General features: G+C 51.5%; 1 protein-coding gene across 2 annotated transcripts in view; it reads right to left on the bottom strand.

Moving 5' to 3' along the window:
• EVA1C (eva-1 homolog C) overlaps positions 1-19,404 on the bottom strand; it is a 401,925-nt gene that overhangs the window by 15,826 nt on the left and 366,695 nt on the right. For both annotated transcript variants that reach the window (XM_086933993.1, XM_086933994.1), the window contains exon 6: positions 17,454-17,525. In XM_086933993.1, coding sequence (XP_086790119.1) covers positions 17,454-17,525 — 72 coding nt within the window. The remainder of the gene's footprint in view (positions 1-17,453; positions 17,526-19,404) is intronic.

Here is a 19,404-nt window from a genome sequence, read left to right as displayed (position 1 = left end):
GAAAAATGTGTTTGTACATATGTCCCTATAACATTAGATGATGCCAGATGCCAGATTTTCTATTTTTCTCCTTTCTTTGGGACTACATTTATTTTACTACATAGAAATAGGGGCTTACTGCAACTGCCAAGAACAGAAGAAGCGTCAAAAAGGGCCCTGTGTTCTGTTTTAGTCCCAGGCCTCGCAAAAACGTCTGTCAGCCTGTCAGCCCTCTCTGTTTCTGTCTGAAAGTGAGCACTCAATAATAGGCATGTTGAACTTCGGCTTTTAAACTATATAAGCAACATAAGTTGGGGATTTTGCAATGTGTAGTACCCCATTGCACACCAGTCATGCAAAACAGGAAGGGGTTTCCAACTTGCTACCCACAGGTTTTCAGAACATGCCGGTCAACCCCTCATCAGGACTCCATCAGATATCCAAATGGCTTCTCATGATAGATATCGACATGTGGACTCGACAGCACGGTTAAAGGGAGACCTACACACCAGGAATTAAGATGTCTACTGGCCTGACTTAGAGATTGATGGTAACAGAACTTTTGCCAGAAACTACAAATTCCTATCTCCTCACCTCTACATTCCCTCACCTTTGTACAAGGGCGGGGGAAAGTGGTTTGCCCATGATTGAGACACAGCAAGATCTACTATCTGGAATGCTCTTGGCACACATGGTGCCAGGAAATTACATCAAACCTATCATTTGTATAGCTGTGCTGCATGAAAGGGAGGCTTCATAAATGCACCATATTTCCAAAGATATGGCAAATATTGCTGCCTCCTTTCTCTAGAGCACTTTGTGCTGCATAGCGTCAATGCAGACACCCTTACACAATGGGGAACAGGCACGTGTGTTACAAGCTGGATTGCTTTCGTGCTGGAAGGAATACTGTCCTGCACCAAAACAATCCTTGAAGACCTGAGGAAGTAATGAGGAAAAATAAAGGTATTTCTCCTTGCTATGCCTAGTTTTGGGAGGTGTATCACTATGACACATTCCCAGGTTTGCAATTCTCTGTAAATCTGGAAATGCGGCAAAATCCATGGGTGTATGTGTGTCGGAATGCCCACACTTCCCCTATGAAATGCCTCCCTGCCGCAAGATAATGGAAGACAGCAAAATGCTCTGCCTTGCGTTATCTTGGATTTACTAAACCTTGCAGAGCCATGGAAGGTGGCTTTGTGCAGCTCAATACATCCCAGTTATGGGCTTGATATACATTATTTTGTGTTTATTCAGAGGGAATTGCATTGTAAATGTTGAGTCACACACCTCCACTGAGCCATTTGCAAGCATCAACAATACCAGTAGCTTCATGGATGAAATAAACTAAAATAAAATCCTTCAACACTCCACTGGAAGTACGAGTGGTGTCTGTGTTGGTGGGTGGTCAAATCACATTTCCGAAAAACTCACTGAGCCAGGCATTGTAAATTGTGGTGAATCAAATAATTAGAACTCGGGAACTGTGAACAATTAACCTGTAACAGCCTAAGTTGGTAGACAAAGTATATGTTTAAAATGCAACATATTTTATGAGTCATGTTGTAAATACCTAGAATCAACCCTTCAATACCCAGGAAAACAAAAAGCTAAGTTGACTCTTCTTTTAATACAGGGAAACAGATGTGTAGTAATCTCACATAGCATCTATGATGTCATCCCCATGACAACAGAGTGTTGATGTTTGAATGCCATTACCTGTCTTTACCTGCCAGTTTCCTGAAAACTGTGGAGGCTAACAACTGTCAATAAACCTAATGTTTCCTTACCTATTTGTGTCAGCCTGATTACTTCAATTGGTAGACAGATTATATGTTTAAAATGTAACATATGTTATGAGTCATGTTGTAAATACCTAGAATCAACCCTTCCATGCCCAGGAAAACAAAAAGCTAAATTGACTCTTCTTTTAATACAGGCAAACAGATGTTTGATGTCCAACTCATTTCACCCTCATTTATATGTAGACATATGACTGCACATTTCTTACTGCAGGCAGTAAATCCCATGGCCCTGTAGTAACTGGGGGCTAGATGTAGGTAATTTGGATTTACCGATTCATAAATACTGAATTTTACCGATTCGGTATTTATGAATCAGTAAATCCAATGTAGGTAATAATTCGGTAAAAAATACTGAATCGGTAGGATTCGGTATTTGCCATTGATTCCTATGGGCCTGTAGGCCCATAGGTATGAATGTCAATTTCCGAATCGGTAATTACCGATTCGGTAAATACCGAATAATTCAAGGGTGGCAGGGTGTCACTTTGACACCCTGTTGCACCCCTGATTAGGGCTTGTTTGCCCTTAGGGCATGTATGTGTGCCACATGGCACAAGTGTAAATGCACATATTTGCATTCCCATAGGAATTCCTTATTTACCACCAACTAAAAGTTGGTGGTAAATAACGAATCCTTAAAGCCATGTAGCACTAATGAAAGTGCTACCTACATGTCAAAATACAGATTCGGTAATTTTACCGATCCTGTAATTTTACAGAATCGGTAATTTTACCGAATCAGTAAATTTACTGATTCGGTAAAATGACCCATTCGGTAAAATTACCGAATCTGTATTTTGACATGCCCTACATCTCAGTATCCAAATACCGGTCGGTAACGGCCGAAAATCGGTATTTTTGGCTGTTACCGACCGGTATTTGGATACCTACATCTGGCCCTTAGAGCTGTATCCCATCCTTCTGCTGAAATACTCTCCTTTTTCCAACACATTTTCAACTTTTTAATATCCATCAGTGTTACTCAGAATAGTTGACAAGAATGTATGTACTTGTTTTTCATTCCCTCCTCAAGGATTGTCTATTTGGTTGTACTTTTTCACCCTTACTCTCACTCTGTAGTTTTACTTCATAGTTGTCACTCTATATGTAATTCTCCTCACTCATACACACCAAATTAAGGGGCAGACTTACAATTTTTTAACATAGCGCACTGCAGCAGCCGCAAATGCTGCGCCGCGCTACGTGAAAAGGAGAGAGGAGAGCACCATATTTACTCAAATAAGGCACTCTCCTCCCCTCTCACTAATGCTGCGCTGAAATCAGCTGCAGTGCACCACAGAGACACCTTTGCGCCATGGTGCAAGGGTGTCTCCATGAGTGTAGCATAGGTTTCGTACTGGAAGGAACCCTTCCAGTACAAAATACTATGCACAGACTCACTTTAACCATGTTCCCACTTTGTTTGTGTGATGTGAAGTGCAGCTCACATGCAAAGTTGGAAAAGGAAGGCGAAATAAAAGCATTTCTCCTTCCTTGTGCCTACTTGAAAAGGGCGCAGTTTTCTCATGCTAAACCCAATCCCCCATGGCACAAAGTAATGCAAAGCAGCGCTATGTGCATTACTTTTCCATTACTTCAAGTGCTAAACAAGTTTAGTGCTGGATAGTAAATTGGGAAAAAAAAGATTTTGTGCTGATTTCCGTCACTTTTGTGATTCAAACATGGCGCAAAATCTTAGTAAATCTCCCCCTAAGCGTCTCAAAGCTGTTAGGGTTAAGTATAGACGGTATAACCTCCAAGCCCTAAAAGGTTCACTGATCCACAGTTATAGGCAAATCACTTATACATCCTGTTGTTAACCCTTTAATGTGTTCTGGTTCTTATTCGCGGAATCGAATTCACAACACACACGGATTCAGCTGACCATGCATTAGGTATAAGGAAACAAGAACTGGCCGACTCAACTCCGCATTACTTCCTAATCTAATGCAGAGCCACTTGTCCTTTATGGAGAACATCGAATCTCTCTTATGCAGACGTCTGCTAGGGCCCTAGAAGTCAACAGGTAAGTCACTGATTAGGGAGAGGCCTAGAAGACCATAACACCCTCTGTATCATATGGCAGACTCAATCCTGGATATATCCCTTGGTTAGATATGGAACGTCTCAAGACTGACCCCAAATATGCATTACCATTGAGGAAAAACCCTCACCTTCAAAAAACATCACTCATACTCATCTAGGCAGGAAAACAGGCTCATGACAGCTCCGTCATGGAGAATCTCACTTCAGGAAACCCTCAACTCTAGTCCTAAGAATGAAAGAGGTTAAGTGATTGGCGCTGAGCAAGAAGCTGAGTGTCATGAATCGGGATTAAAAGGAATTTGATGGCTCCTCTGAATGTGGGTGTTAGAGAGATCTTTCTGTAGGTTTAAGAAAAGAGCAGGAATTCCACAGTTTTATAGCAAAAATGTGCAAGTTATGATCATCAATGCTTATATTGGTATCTTAGGTACGAGGAGGTAGAAGAAGACCTCAGGGAGCTGATGGGACGATGACGAGTGAGAATTTGAGAAAGGTCAGTGTGGTGCCTTTGAAGGCGCAAATGGAAAAGTATAACGCTGTAGACGCAATGCACTTTCCGACTGGCTAGACGAGAAGTAGGTCTAATGTTGAAGACATGGGGTTTAAAGCAATTTGGCTTCACAGTGTGCGGCAGCATTCTGCAGCCGTAGCTTTCACAGAAGATATCGGGGAAGACCAAGGTAAAGTCAGTTTAGTCAATAATTTGTGTCAGGACCACGTCAGTGAGCTTTGGGGTGGGGTGGAGTGGTGACTATTAGGGGCCAGTTTGAAAGTAACAACTCAGTTTTCCATGCAATCTGATATCTATTTTGTGGATGGAAATTGTGCAATTCGTTCTATCTATCAAAGAGAAGAGAGAGAGTCTAACTGGCGCATCCCCAGGGATGCGCCAGTTATTGTGCGCCACAGCTCCGCCACCCATGGTGCGCCGCATTTACAATGCGGCACACCATGGGGCAAAAACGGCACAGATGCGTGACGCATCTGTGCCGTAAAGGCGGCGCATTGCTGGAGTTGCGTCGCAAGCGCGACGCAGCTCCAGCAATGCTCTGGGGGGCCCTATCTGTCCAATGCTGCGTCAAGCTTTACGCCTGCTTCAAGCAGGCGCAGGATTTGATGCAGCATTGGCCTAAAAGTGCCTGCGTGAAATCTTGTAGATTTCACGCAGGCACTTTTGCGAGGTGCACCTGCCCCGAAACGCCCACCCTGCGCCGGAACGCTCACATGTGGCGCAGGGCTTTACAACGTGACGCTTCTGCCTAGATGCATCACATTGTAAATGGGTCGCAGGGATGTGCCACGTTTACGCCGCCGTTGCGTGACGCAACGGCGGCTTAAACGTGGCACAAGTCGCACATAAATCTGCCCCTTAGAATGGTGCATTAGTGCAAATGTAAAGATTAAAAAGTACTTAACAAATTGCTGGATATATATTAAAGACTAGGGCGGCAAGTTAAATCTCTATGGTGCCTCCCAGGTGTAAAGTGAAATAAATAGCATAAGGGTAGCATTGTAACCTTTGAAGAACGAATGTGGGCGGAACTGCCAGGTAGGGTCCTCACAGATGGCGATGCTGACCTTAAAATGTCACCCCAAAAGGCAGTAGAGACTGTTTTTTATCTACTTTTTTGTGTGAAATATTTTTATTTTATTTTGTTCTAATCGAAAAGTAACATAGAAAACAAAGCATAAATATTTGACAGACAATATTGGATAATCCATTGCAGTTACATCAGGTAAATGTTCACAGTAAATGTCCATTGCAAGGCAGTACATTGAGTGACACAAAAGAATCAGTGTTGTATAGAGCATAGTATAAGGTTATGAACTTTCTGTGTGGCGTCAATAGGAACATAGGATACAACAGTCAAGGGTCTTCCTCCATTCCTCCTGACGGTGTTCCCCCACCCTCTGTTACCCCTTCCACTTCTAAGCCGTTGGAGGAGTTTGGCCGAGGCTCCTGCATAGAGGGCGTTTCCGTAGTCCAACCTGCTGCTGACGAGGGCCTGGGTGACCGTTCTTCTCGTTTCAGTGGGGATCCACTTGTCGATCCTGCAGAGCATACAGGAGGAGGAGATGGTGTAGACCTGTTTAGTCGTGGAGAGGGTGGAGTCGAGGATGACCCCTAGGTTGCGTGCGTGGTCGGTGGGTGTTGGGGTGGTTCCCAGTGCGGTCGGCCACCAGGAGTCGTCCCAGGCCGAAGGGGTGGATCCGAGGATGAGGACCTCCGTCTTGTCTGGGTTCAGCTACAGTCGGCTGTTCCTCATCCATTCAGCGACGGTCTTCATTCCTTCGTGAAGGTTGGTTTTGGCGGTGTGGGGGTCCTTGGTGAGGGAGAGGATCATCTGGGTGTCATCGGCGTATGAGATGATGTTGAGGTCGTGCCGACGGGCGACGTGGCCGAGCGGTACCATGTAGATATTAAATAGAGTTGGGCTGAGGGATGAGCCCTGGCGTACGCCGCAGATGATCTCGGTGGCTTCGGAGCGGAAGGGGGAAGGCATACGCTCTGTGTTCTGCCGGAGAGGAAGGAGGTGGTCCAGTCCAGGGCCTTCTCTTAGATCCCGGCATTGTGGAGACGTGTTTGTAGTGTGTGGTGGCAAGCCGTGTCGAAGACGGCTGACAGGTCCAGGACGATGAGGGCCGCCGTTTCTCCGTTGTCCAGCAGGGACTTGATGTCATCGGTGGCGGCGATGAGGGCAGTCTCAGTGCTGTGGTTGCTGCGGAACCCGGACTTGGAAGGGTACAGGATGTTGTTCTCCTTGAGGTAGCGGGTCAGTCGTTCGTTGACGGTCTTCTCGATGACCTTTGCCGGGAGCAGGGAGAGGGGCCGGAAGTTCTTGAGGTCCTTGGGGTCCGCCTTGGGTTTCTTGAGTAAGGCGTTGATCTCGGCGTGCTTCCAGCTCTCCGGGAAGGTTGCTGTTTCAAAGGAGGTGTTGATGACTTTCCGGAGATGGGGTACGATGGCTGTGCTGGCTTTGTTAAAAATGTGGTGTGGTCATCGGACTGACAGAGATCCGGAGTGGATGGTGTTCATGATCTTGATGGTGTTGTTGTCGTTGATGTTTGTCTAGGAGAGCAGGCGGTTGGTGCGGATGGTGGTCATGGGGGCAGAGGTCTCAGTGGTTGTCGGGGCGGTCGTGGCGTTGAAGCTGTTGTGGATGTCTGCGATCTTGCTGTGGAAGAAGGTGGCCAGCGGGTCGCACAGGTCTTGCGAGGGTGGGACGTCGCTGGTGTTGGAGCTGGGGTTGGAGAGTTCCTTCACTATGTTGAAGAGCCCTTTGCTGTTGTGCGCGTTGTTGTCTAGGCGGTCTTTGAAGGAGGCCCTTTGGCGGATCTGATGAGGTGATGGTGTCTGCGGGTGGCGTTCTTGTGGGCTGCGTGGCTGTCCGGTGTTCGTTCACAGAGCCAGATCTTCACCAGCTTTCGGCAGGTTTGCTTGGAGGCCCAGAGGTCTTCAGTGAACTAGCTGGCTTTCTTGTTGGTGTGACTGTTGGAAGGTTTCTTGATCGGGGCGAGGGTGTTGGCGCAGTCGTTGATCTACTGTCTGAGGTTGCGGGCGGCGGTGTCGGGGTTAGTGGGGTCGGCGGGTGGGCTCTGGGTGAGGGTGGTGGTTACCTGGTCTTCGGTGACTTTGCTCCATCAGTGGCGAGGCCTCTGTTGGGTACGGTGGTGCATGGTGGGTTTCTTGAAGGTGAAGTGGATGCCGCGATGGTCGGTCCAGTGGAGATTGGTGGTGTGGTTAAAGGAGATGTGGGGGTTTGCGGAGAAGATGGGATCAAGCGTGTGACCGGCGGAGTGGGTGGGTGTTGTGACGAGTTGTCTGAGTCCGAGGTTGGCTAGGTTGTCGATCAGGGTAGTGGAATTAGTGTCGTTGTTGTTCTCGAGATGGAAGTTCAGGTCCCCGAGGAGGATGGAGTCTGTGGAGGCTAGGGCGTGTGTGCTGACGAAGTCAATCAATCAATCAATCAATCAATCAATCAAAGCATTTATATAGCGCACTACTCACCCAGAGGGTCTCAAGGCGCTGGGGGAGGGGGGTCCGCTACTGCTCGAACAGCCAGGTCTTGAGTTGCTTCCTGAAGGCGAGGTGGTCCTGGGTCAGGCGGAGGTGGGTCGGGAGGGAGTTCCATGTCTTGGCGGCGAGGCAGGAGAAGGACCGTCCCCCTGAGGTGGCTCTTCGGATGCGGGGGACGGCGGCGAGGGCGTGGCCGGACGATCGAAGCTGGCGTTTGGGAGCGTAGAAGTTGAGGCGGCTGTTGAGGTATCCTGGGGCTTGGTTGTGTAGGGCTTTGTGTGCGTGGGTGAGGAGTCGGAAGGTGATTCTCTTGTTGACCGGGAGCCAGTGCAGGTCTCTCAGGTGTCCGGAGATGTGGCTGCGACGGGGGATGTCCAGGATGAGTCGTGCTGAGGCGTTCTGGATCCGCTGGAGTCTCTTCTGGAGTTTGCCGGTGGTTCCGGCGTAGAGGGAGTTGCCGTAGTCCAGACGGCTGGTGACGAGGGCCTGGGTGACCGTCTTCCTGGTCTCGGTGGGGATCCACTGGAAGATCTTACGTAGCATGCGCAGGATGTTGAAGCACGACGAGGAGACGGCGTTGACTTGTCTGGTCATGGAGAGGGAGGAGTCCAGGATGAAGCCCAGGTTGCGTGCGTGGTCTGTTGGTTTGGGTGCGCTGCCTAGGGCGGGGGGCCACCAGGAGTCGTCCCAGGCGGAGGGTGAGGATCCCAGGATGAGGACTTCCGTCTTGTCCGAGTTCAGTTTCAGGCGGCTGTTCTTCATCCATTCGGCTACCTCTTTCATCCCTTAGTGAAGGTTGGCTCTGGCGGTGGCGGGTCGTTGGTGAGGGAGAGAATCAGCTGGGTGTCGTTGGCGTAGGGGATGATGTTGAGGTTGTGCTGGCGTGCGATGTCTGCGAGGGGGCTCATGTAGACGTTGAAGAGGGTTGGACTGAGCGAGGAGCCTTGAGGAACGCCGCAGATGACTTCGGTGGCTTCAGATCTGAACGGGGGGAGGCGGACTCTCTGTGTCCTTCCGGCGAGGAAGGCAATGATCCACTCCAGTGCCTTCTCCTGGATTCCGACGTTGCTGAGTCGCTGCACTAGTGTACGGTGGCAGACAGTGTCGAAGGCCGCAGAGAGGTCTAGGAGGATGAGGGCTGCTGTTTCTCCGTTGTCAAGCAGTGCTCGGATGTCATCGGTGGCTGCGATCAGGGCGGTCTCGGTGCTGTGGTTGGCCCGGAAGCCAGACTGCGAGAGGTCGAGGGATCCGTTGGTCTCGAGGAAGGCGGCCAGCTGCTTGTTGACGGTCTTCTCGATGACTTTTGCAGGAAACGGGAGCAGCGAGATGGGGTGGTAGTTCTTGAGGTCGGTGGGGTCGGCAGATGGCTTCTTTAGTAGAGCGCTGAGTTTGGCGTGCTTCCAGCTCTCCGGGAAGGTAGCGGTGTCGAAGGAGGTGTTGATGATGTCCCGCAGGTGGGGTGCGATGACAGCGTCGGCCTTGTTGAAGACGTGGTGAGGGCAGGGGTCGGTAGGAAATCTGGAGTGGATGGAGTTCATCGTGCGGACGGTGTCTTCGGTGCTGATCGGGGTCCAGGCGCGGAGGGTGGTGGTGGGGGGCGGTGGTTCGGTCGTGGCGTGCGTCGGTTGAGTGCTGAAGCTGTTGTGTATGTCCGCGATCTTGTTGTGGAAGTAGGAGGCGAGGGAGTTGCAGAGGTCTTGCGAAGGGGTGATGTCGTTGTTTCCGGCGTTGGGGTTGGAGAGCTCTTTAACGATGTTGAAGAGTTCCTTGCTGTTGTGTGCGTTGTTGTCCAGTCGTTCCTTGAATGCGGTTTTCTTGGTGGCGTGGATAAGTTGGTGGTGTTTTCGGGTGGCGAGCTTGAGGGCAGTCATGTTGTCCGGTGTTGGGTCTCTGAGCCAGGTTCTCTCGAGGGCTCGGCAGTTCTTCTTGGAGCTCTTGAGTTCGTCGGTGAACCATGGGGCTTTCTTGCTACCGGGTCTGCTAGGCGGGGTCTTCAGAGGGGCGAGGTCATCTGCGCAGTTGCTGATCCACTTCGCGAGATTGGTGGCCGCCTGGCTTGGGTTTGTTGCGCTGGTGGGAGGGTTCATGCTCAGGGAGGTCGCGAGCTGGTCGGCTGTGATCTTGTTCCAGCTTCTGCATGCAACCTGTTGCTGGTGGTGGTGGATCGTGGTCCTTCTGATGCTGAAGTGGACGCAGCTGTGGTCCGTCCAGTGGAGTCCGGTGGCGTGGCTGAAGGCGATGTCCTTGCTGGATAAGAAGACGGGGTCGAGTGTGTGTCCGGCGTAGTGGGTGGGGATGGTGACCAGCTGCTTGAGTCCCAAGTTTGCGAGGTTGTCCAGCAGGGTGGTGGTGTTGCGGTCGTTGTTGTTCTCCAGGTGGAAGTTGAGGTCCCCGAGGAGGATGTAGTCAGCAGAGAGGAGGGCGTGCGGGCTGATGAAGTCGGCGATGTCTTCGCTGAATTGTGTGCGTGGTCTCGGGGGTCTGTAGATGAGGGTGCCTCTGACGGTGGTCTTGGGGTTGATGTGGACCTGGAAGTGCAGGTGCTCGGCGGGTGCGAGGGTGTGGTTGGTGTTGGTCGTGATGCGGATGGTGTTCCTGTGGATGATGGCGATGCCTCCTCCGGTCTGGTTGATGCGGTCCCTTCGGATGATCTTGTAGCCGTTTGGGATGGCGATGGCGATGTCGGGCGCTGAAGAGGCGTTCATCCAGGTTTCCGTGAGGAAGGCGACGTCTGGTGAGGTTGTGTCGAGCAGGTTCCAGAGCTCGATGGCGTGTCTGTGGACGGAGCGGGTGTTGAGCAGGATGCATTTCAGGTGGCTGCTGCTGTTGCTCGTCTTGGTCTTGGTTGGTGCTGGAGTAGTGCAGGTCCGGATGCAGGTGAACTTGCAGGTGTTGCAGCAGAAGGGTCCGTGGGTGCGTCTCGGGGTGGCTCGTAGCATCCTGGGATTCGGCCGGCGTTGAGTGCGTTGAGGGTGGCGGCGTCGTACGTCCGGCGGGTGGGCTGGGGTCTGCGGGGGCCAGGGGTCCTGGCGCTGGGCGCGGTCCAGGCGCGGACGGGCGCAGATGGGCTTACCTTTGGCGCACCTTCGGCGCTCAGTAGGCGCTCCCGCTGCGCGCGTCCGCTGCGCGGTCGCTCTGGGGCGTCATAAGAAGGGGGACGAGAGGGCGGGTCAGCTGGGCGGCGGGAGCGGCTCGGCCAATGGGCCAGTGGTGGGCGGGGCCTGTGGCGAGCTGCGGCGGGAAACTGGCGAGCGGGCGGCTCTGCTGAGGCTGGGCCGCTCGGGTGGCTAGGGGGGCGTCGTCGGCGGAAAAAGGCGGCAAGGCTGGCAGGCAAGAGCAGGAGGTGGCAGGAGGAGCAAGGGGGTGACCCGGCCTGGTGAGAGGCGCAGCGGTCACTCCCGAGCACTCCTTGCTGTCCCCTTAAGAAGGGGGACGAGAGGGCAGGTCAGCTGGGTGGCGGGAGCGGCTCGGCCAATGGGCCGGTGGTGGGCGGGGCCTGTGGCGAGCTGCGGCGGGAAACTGGTGACCGGGCGGCTCTGCTGAGGCTGGGCCGCTCGGGGGGTCAGGGGGGCGTCGTCGGCGGAAAAAGGCGGCAAGGCTGGCAGGCAAGAGCAGGAGGTGGCAGGAGGAGCAAGGGGGTGACCCGGCCTGGTGAGAGGCGCAGCGGTCACTCCCGAGCACTCCTTGCTGTCCCCTTAAGAAGGGGGACGAGAGGGCAGGTCAGCTGGGCGGCGGGAGCGGCTCGGCCAATGGGCCGGTGGTGGACCGGGCCTGTGGCGAGCTGCGGTGGGAAACTGGCGAGCGGGCTGCTCTGCTGAGGCTGGGCCGCTCGGGGGGCCAGGGGGGCGTCGTCGGCGGAAAAAGGCGGCAAGGCTGGCAGGCAGGCGATGGAGTCGCTGAACTGTGGTCGGGGTCCAGGGGGTCTGTAGATGAGGGTTCCTCTGAGGGTGGTGTTGGGGTTGGTGTGGATCTGGAAGTGCAGGTGTCGGTGTTGGTCGAGACTCTGAGAGTGTTCCTGTGGACTATGGCGATGCCTCCTCCTGCTCCGTTGGTGCGGTACCTCTGGCTGATCTTGTAGCCTTTCGGGACGGCTATGGGTGCCGAGACGGGGTTCAGCCAGGTCTCCGTGAGGAAGGCGACGTCTGGGGAGGTTGAGTCGAGTAGGTCCAAGAATTCAACAGCGTGTTTGTGGGCTGAGCGGATGTTGAGAAGGTTGCATCTGAGGTGGTTGGGTTCTTTCCTGGTTGGCAGTATGGTGGGGCGGTTGCTTGTGAAGCTGCAGTTCCGGCAGGTGAAAGCTCCATGGGTGCACTTCGGAGTGGCCAGGAAGCAGGTGTGTGATCGTCCGGTGTTGAGTGCGTGGAGGGTCCTGGCATCGTAGCGGTGTCGGGTGTCAAGGCATTCGCGGGGTCCTAGCGCTGGTCACGGTTCAGGCACGTACGGGCGCAGACGGGCTTACCTTTGGCGCACCTTCTGCGCTCAGTCGGCGCTCCCGCTGCGCGCGTCCGCTGCGCGGTCGCTCTGGGGGCGTCATAAGAAGGGGGACGAGAGGGCGGGTCAGCTGGGCGGCGGGAGCGGCTCGGCCAATGGGCCGGTGGTGGGCGGGGCCTGTGGCGAGCTGCGGCGGGAAACTGGCGAGCGGGCGGCTCTGCTGAGGCTGGGCCGCTCGGGGGGCCAGGGGGGCGTCGTCGGCGGAAAAAGGCGGCAAGGCTGGCAGGCAAGAGCAGGAGGCGGCAGGAGGAGCAAGGGGGTGACCCGGCCTGGTGATAGGCGCAGCGGTCACTCCCGAGCACTCCTTGCTGTCCCCTTAAGAAGGGGGACGAGAGGGCGGGTCAGCTGGGCGGCGGGAGCGGCTCGGCCAATGGGCCGGTGTTGGGCGGGGCCTGTGGCGAGCTGCGGCGGGAAACTGGTGAGCGGGCGGCTCTGCTGAGGCTGGGCCGCTCGGGGGGCCAGGGGGGTGTCGTCGGTGGAAAAAGGCGGCAAGGCTGGCAGGCAGGAGGCGGCAGGAGGAGCAAGGGGGTGACCCGGCCTGGTGAGAGGCGCAGCGGTCACTCCCGAGCACTCCTTGCTGTGCCCTTAAGAAGGGGGACGAGAGGGCGGGTCAGCTGGGCGGCGGGAGCGGCTCGGCCAATGGGCCGGTGGTGGGCGGGTCTGTGGTGAGCTGCGGCGGGAAACAGGCGAGCGGGCGGCTTTGCTGAGGCTGGGCTGCTCGGGGGGCCAGGGGGGCGTCGTCGGTGGAAAAAGGCGGCAAGGCTGGCAGGCAGGAGCAGGAGGCGGCAGGAGGAGCAAGGGGGTGACCCGGCCTGGTGAGAGGCGCAGCGGTCACTCCCGAGCACTCCTTGCTGTCCCCTTAAGAAGGGGGACGAGAGGGCGGGTCAGCTGGGCGGCTGGAACGGCTCGGCCAATGGGCCGGTGGTGGGCGGGGCCTGTGGCGAGCTGCGGCGGGAAACTGGCGACCGGGCGGCTCTGCTGAGGCTGGGCCGCTCGGGGGGCCAGGGGGGCGTCGTCGGCGGAAAAAGGCGGCAAGGCTGGCAGGCAGGAGCAGGAGGCGGCAGGAGGAGCAAGGGGGTGACCCGCCCTGGTGAGAGGCGCAGCGGTCACTCCCGAGCACTCCTTGCTGTCCCCTTAAGAAGGGGGACGAGAGGGCGGGTCAGCTGTCGGCGGGAGCGGCTCGGCCAATGGGCCGGTGGTGGGCGGGGCCTGTGGCGAGCTGCGGCGGGAAACTGGCGAGCGGGCGGCTCTGCTGAGGCTGGGCCGCTCGGGGGGCCAGGGGGGGTCGTCGGCGGAAAAAGGCGGCAAGGCTGGCAGGCAGGCGATGGAGTCGCTGAACTGTGGTCGGGGTCCAGGGGGTCTGTAGATGAGTGTTCCTCTGAGGGTGGTGTTGGGGTTGGTGTGGATCTGGAAGTGCAGGTGTCGGTGTTGGTCGAGACTCTGAGAGTGTTCCTGTGGACTATGGCGATGCCTCCTCCTGCTCCGTTGGTGCGGTACCTCTGGCTGATCTTGTAGCCTTTCGGGACGGCTACGGGTGCCGAGACGGGGTTCAGCCAGGTCTCCGTGAGGAAGGCGACGTCTGGGGAGGTTGAGTCGAGTAGGTCCAAGAGTTCAACAGCGTGTTTGTGGGCTGAGCGGATGTTGAGAAGGTTGCATCTGAGGTGGTTGGGTTCTTTCCTGGTTGGCAGTATGGTGGGGTGGTTGCTTGTGAAGCTGCAGTTCCGGCAGGTGAAAGCTCCATGGGTGCACTTCGGAGTGGCCAGGAAGCAGGTGTGTGATCGTCCGGTGTTGAGTGCGTGGAGGGTCCTGGCATCGTAGCGGTGTCAGGTGTCAAGGCATTCGCAGGGTCCTAGCGCTGGTCACGGTCCAGGCACGAACGGGTGCAGACGGGCTTGCCTTAGGCGTACCCGCTGGGCGTGTCTGCTGCAAGGCCACTGCGCAGAATCCATATGAGGGGATGTGGGAGGGAGGAGCAGCTGGGAGGCGGGAGCGGGGCAGCGAATGGGATTGCAGGGGGGCAGGGACGCAGCGGCAGGAAGAACGGGTGGGGGCCGCGGGAGAACTGGGCACAGGAAGGAAAAACAAGTTTAGGCAAGAAAACAAGTACAGGCACAGAGGAATAAAAACAAGTCTGGGCAAGAAAGCAAGTACAGGCACAGAGGAATAAAAGCAAGACTGGGCAAGAAAACAAGTACAGGCACAGAGGAATAAAAACAAGTCTGGGCAGGAAAGCAAGTACAGGCACAGAGGAATAAAAAACAAGTCTGGGCAAGAAAGCAAGTTAGGCACAGGGGAAAAATACAAGATTAGGCAAACACAATGCAGGCAGAGCCGTGCAGCAGCATGGGGAGCGTCCTGCCTGCGAGCAGGGTCAGAGGTCGCTCAACTCATTTGTCAGCCTTGTGAAAGTGTGAATGAAGAACTGTGAGTCTGATAAAAACAGCTGCAAGGGGGCCCTGAAGCCTTAAATCTTCAACGGATGCAAATCATCATCTTTCAGGACTAAACTGTTACTCAAGCCTCAACGACATGTGGGTCATAGAGCGGGTAGTTCTCTGTACAAGTATTCATCCCAACGTGGTGCATGCTGAGAACAAATGCACCAATGTCTGCTAGTTGCAACATGTGTTTATTAACTAGTAAGGCGGGGAAGCAGTATACTTGTACCGAAGTGATTTCCTGGCACTTCAATACATTGGGTGAGAAAGGCCACTTCAGGAAAGGCTACTAGCCTCTCCACTTGAAAGGTCCGCACACATACACATCTGTTGATTCTTCCTCTGAGAGATAAGGAAAGACAATTAAAGCACTCTAGAAAGTCACAACAATGTACAAGATGAACTGCTGAGAGGAAAACCTCTATAGACTTGTCCTAAACACATGAACTATCCGCTCAGAAAAGTCATAACTGTCTCCATCTGGAAAGGCATATCCACAGAGGGTGATATCACAGAACTTGTTCTGGACATTAACACTTGTGGCACAGAAATCACATTCCTGGTTCAGACTGGGGTATTGGCCACTGACACTTTTGGTAAGCTGCCACGTGACATTGTGGTTCAAGTAAAGTCATATGCCCACAATTCTTGCGATTGGTTAACGTGCAAGGCTCATTTCTGTGCAAAACTGTCCCATGAATGTCACAAATTCAACTTTGAGGTTTATGCTGTTGAAGATTCTTCAGAAAAAGGATGTCTGCTAAGCTGCTAATCTTTCATTCAGTTAATTTGGGGGTGCTGTAAGTACTCTATCATCTCATGCTTCTGATGAATTTGATGTTTAAAACAATTCCAGGCCATGGAAAATGAAGGACATATATTTGCTGACACGTGTCAAAGGCGTTCATTTTAACATTTAAAACGCAGGAGACGCAGAAATCGACAGACTCCTATAATAAAACATCCTTGCGTCAGCGACAGGTCTGACACCATGGATTTCTCTCGCTGCACCAATGGCTAAGAGATAGTAAGATGGAACCATGTATATCTTTGTGGACATGCGACTACCAAGCGTGGCCATACACCGGGAGTGTCACCTAGCCCCTAAGATTACGGGCATTAGCCACCAACTCCATGGAACACAAGTATTCTCAAAATTGGAGTGGAACAAGGGCTATCATCTGTTACAGCTAGAAACTATATCAAGAGATATCATCACATTTACCACACTTTTGGGCCAGTTCGGGATTTTTTTTTTTTTTAGGCATATCACCAGCAAGGAATATGTAAAGTATTTCAACGTGTTCCAAAGTTTCTGAATTACAGTTATGATGTATTGTTTTTTTTTTACAAGACTCAAGAGGAACACGATGAAGGTCTAAAGTGCATTAGGCACTGCCAACATTCGGCCCTCGCAAAGGACAAATGGGATTTAAGTTTGCCAGCACTGAACTTCGGTAGCCACATATTCTCCCATGACACCTGAGGCCGGATGCTGAGGAGTAGGAAGTGCTCACCTCAGCTCCATTTGCCTCACGTGTTTAAGCTGTCCATTTGTTTCTGGGCATGGCTAGCTAGACTCTGCAAAGGTCAGTGCACTGGTACGGTAGCTGACAAAATCAAGGGTATGACTTCCATTGGTTCTTGCTCTGATAAGCAAGTATTGATGCCATCTGATCATGAATTTCAGAGACGAATAACAAGTGTGACTCTCAACTAAAATTATAGTTGATGCCGCCCGGGGACGGTGCAGTTATTAATATAGAGCTCCGCTAAAGTAATTATCTATGCCAGTCAAACTATAAAAAAAACTTGCCAGTTGTTTAATATTAGCATTTTTTTATTTATGGAATTTTATTTATTGCAGTGATTGACCACCAGGCCCTCTTCACCATATATGTGAACCTAAAAGTGATGATGATGCAGAGAACTGAAAAGTAGTGCACGTCTTCAACAATCACATTTTGGCATTGTGCCATGATGAAGTACGTGGAAATGATCTTCACAAGAAACAACAAATTAATGAATATGCAAAAGAAAGAGAAATAAAACATAGCATTTATGCCATGGGCCCCTGATACTGACCAAATCAAGGGTCTAACAATCGTCATCCGTTGTTTGACCCACAACCTTACAATATTACAGATGTGAAATGGTCCTTTCTTACTGTGGTGTGAGACGGTCACACCACGACAAGGAACTCCTCAAACTTCTGTGTGTTTAATGGGAACCCCTGCATCCTGTCATCTGCTGAAGAGTAGACATTGAACCATAAGGTCCTCTGGAAGACAGCAATTATTTTGAGAACTTCTTTTTTTCCCACCAGGATCTACAATTGAGAGACTCAATCCTCTTCCTGTTGTTCTACTCCGCTGCCTGTTTCCACTCCAATTTTCACACCTCTGCTCACTGGTTCTCCACTTAACTCTCACTTATGAGAAAGGATGAACATGAACCCTCTCAGTGTACAGCAGAACACTGTCAACAGATCAATAGTCTGGTCTTCAAATTGATGTGTGTGTGTCAGAGACACAAAGGCAGTACACCCCACCCCTACATTTCCAGAAAGTCAGTTAAAAAAACTACTTTTGCAGAGAAATGTATGTATTCTAAATTGTTTTGCTGTGATGGCTAAGTTCATACATGGTGTGAGTAACCAACAAACATGCTCACCTTCATTCTGTTTTGGGGTTGGACTTGTAATAGAAATCTTTGGATCAACAGCTGTAAGTATGATTTTTGGAACTAAAAGGAAAAAAGAAAAAAAAATACCTTGTTAATGAAAAAGATTTGGTCTTCAGGTTAATAACATTAGAAAAGTCACAATGACCTGCGGTTAAAAAATATAACACTTCTTCTACACCACCACCCCCTCCTTTAGAAAAGGAAAAACAAAGCAAATCATTTTCTTATTGCTTTTTCATAAAAGACCCATCGCCTCTGGCCATTGGAAGCGTTTTCACTTTTGGAAAATTAGAGTGCATATTTTGAACACTAATTGTACAGACCATTTTCTACTTTTCCAATTCTTGAATCCTTATGCTTCCAAAACGACTCTCTAGAACAAAATGGTACATAGAAGTTTGTAATTAAAAGGTCCTTCCAGCAAAAGAAACTATACACAGTTGTCTTTATCCGGTCGTACATTTCTAACATTCGCCACAATAAGCGTTCCAAGGATGTTGCTTTGTTTGATGATGTCAGCTTGGGATCTGAGACCTATTGTGACTTCATTTACCTGATGACTCCTGTAAAGGCCAGGTGCTTGGATGGATAGGCAGGAAACAGAAACACACAGACCAATAGGATGAGCCGAGTTTGTCCACATGAGATTCCAACCAGACTACTTTGTATTCACAATTTATATTAGGTTAAGTATGTTTTTACCAGTATTGTTCACTGCAGTGACCTATGGTGAATGAGATTGACGTTATTATGATCAGATAAAACATGGAGCTGTTATCAGTATAAACATGATTCCAAATGGTTCAAAAAGGGGCATATTTACGAGGAAGTGGTGGAGCGTGGTGTTGGCCACCTTGGCTTAACGCCGCGCTCAGCCACTTCCAAAATGTAGGGCTGGATCGTGTTTACAAGGATACGGTGCATCCCTGCGTTTCCTCCTGTGCTGGCGCTAATTTTAGCTGCACATAAACATTCTGAAATGTCATTTTGAAACTTTTATGTATGCTGCTTAATTATTAGAGCTAGTTGGATGAGAGGCAACATATGAGTGCAAGTTACGTATACATAGGCTTTCCTGTTTTCAGTTTCTATTTTTGGTATATTCTGGTGGTGTTTTGTCAGTGTTTTCCAGTGATTTCAATACCTGAAAAAAACAGTGCTTTTCAGTGATTACTAATTTTCGCGCCATAAAAAACAACTGAAACAGTGTTTTTCCGGTGTTTATGGAACGCTTTGCTTTTATTATTGCTGGCTTTCTTCATTGATGCATGGCATATAGACAGTGTACGTACGTGTATATGAAGTCCAAATACATATTTACAAGTCAAATTTATTGTAGTACACCATACAATATTTCTTCAGTGATTCTTTAGTCATTCGCGCTCTCTCTTTCCTTCCCATGTACACTTTTATTTGTGAAAACGCCCTCTCAACATTGGCACTTGTGACTGGCAACGCCAAAACAGCCAGGACACAATTTGCCAACTCTGGCCACTGACGTAGCTTTCCATTCCAGTACTGGTGCACCTCAAGGTTGACATTCTCAGGGGACAGGTTCTGCAACATATTCGCTGAACTGGGTGCACATGCCCTCAGAGGTATTAAAGCGGTCAAAAATGAAGCTGTACTTTGCAAAGTCCGGAGAAAATTCCCCTTTACGGAATGGATCTAACACTTGTGCAGAGTACCAAAAGGAGGCTTCATTGACTTCAAACGCCATGGTTGGTGAAGGGACATTTCTATGCATCATAAGGGCACATGCATTTTTGTTAGGGACGGGTAGATTACGTGGTTTGCCCAGATTCACAGGATGTTGAGCGACATTGACACACACCACCAGCCATCAGTGCATACTCCCACCAGGCACACACACCACCAGCCGGCAGTGCACACTTCGACCAGGCACACACACCACCAGCCATCAGTGCATAATTTCTAC

The sequence above is a fragment of the Lissotriton vulgaris genome, chromosome 8 (assembly GCF_964263255.1).
Source record: "Lissotriton vulgaris chromosome 8, aLisVul1.2, whole genome shotgun sequence".
NCBI classification, from domain to species: Eukaryota; Metazoa; Chordata; class Amphibia; order Caudata; family Salamandridae; genus Lissotriton; species Lissotriton vulgaris.
The sequence above is the reverse complement of the archived record's forward strand: the minus strand, read 5'-3'. Positions and strand labels throughout refer to the sequence as shown.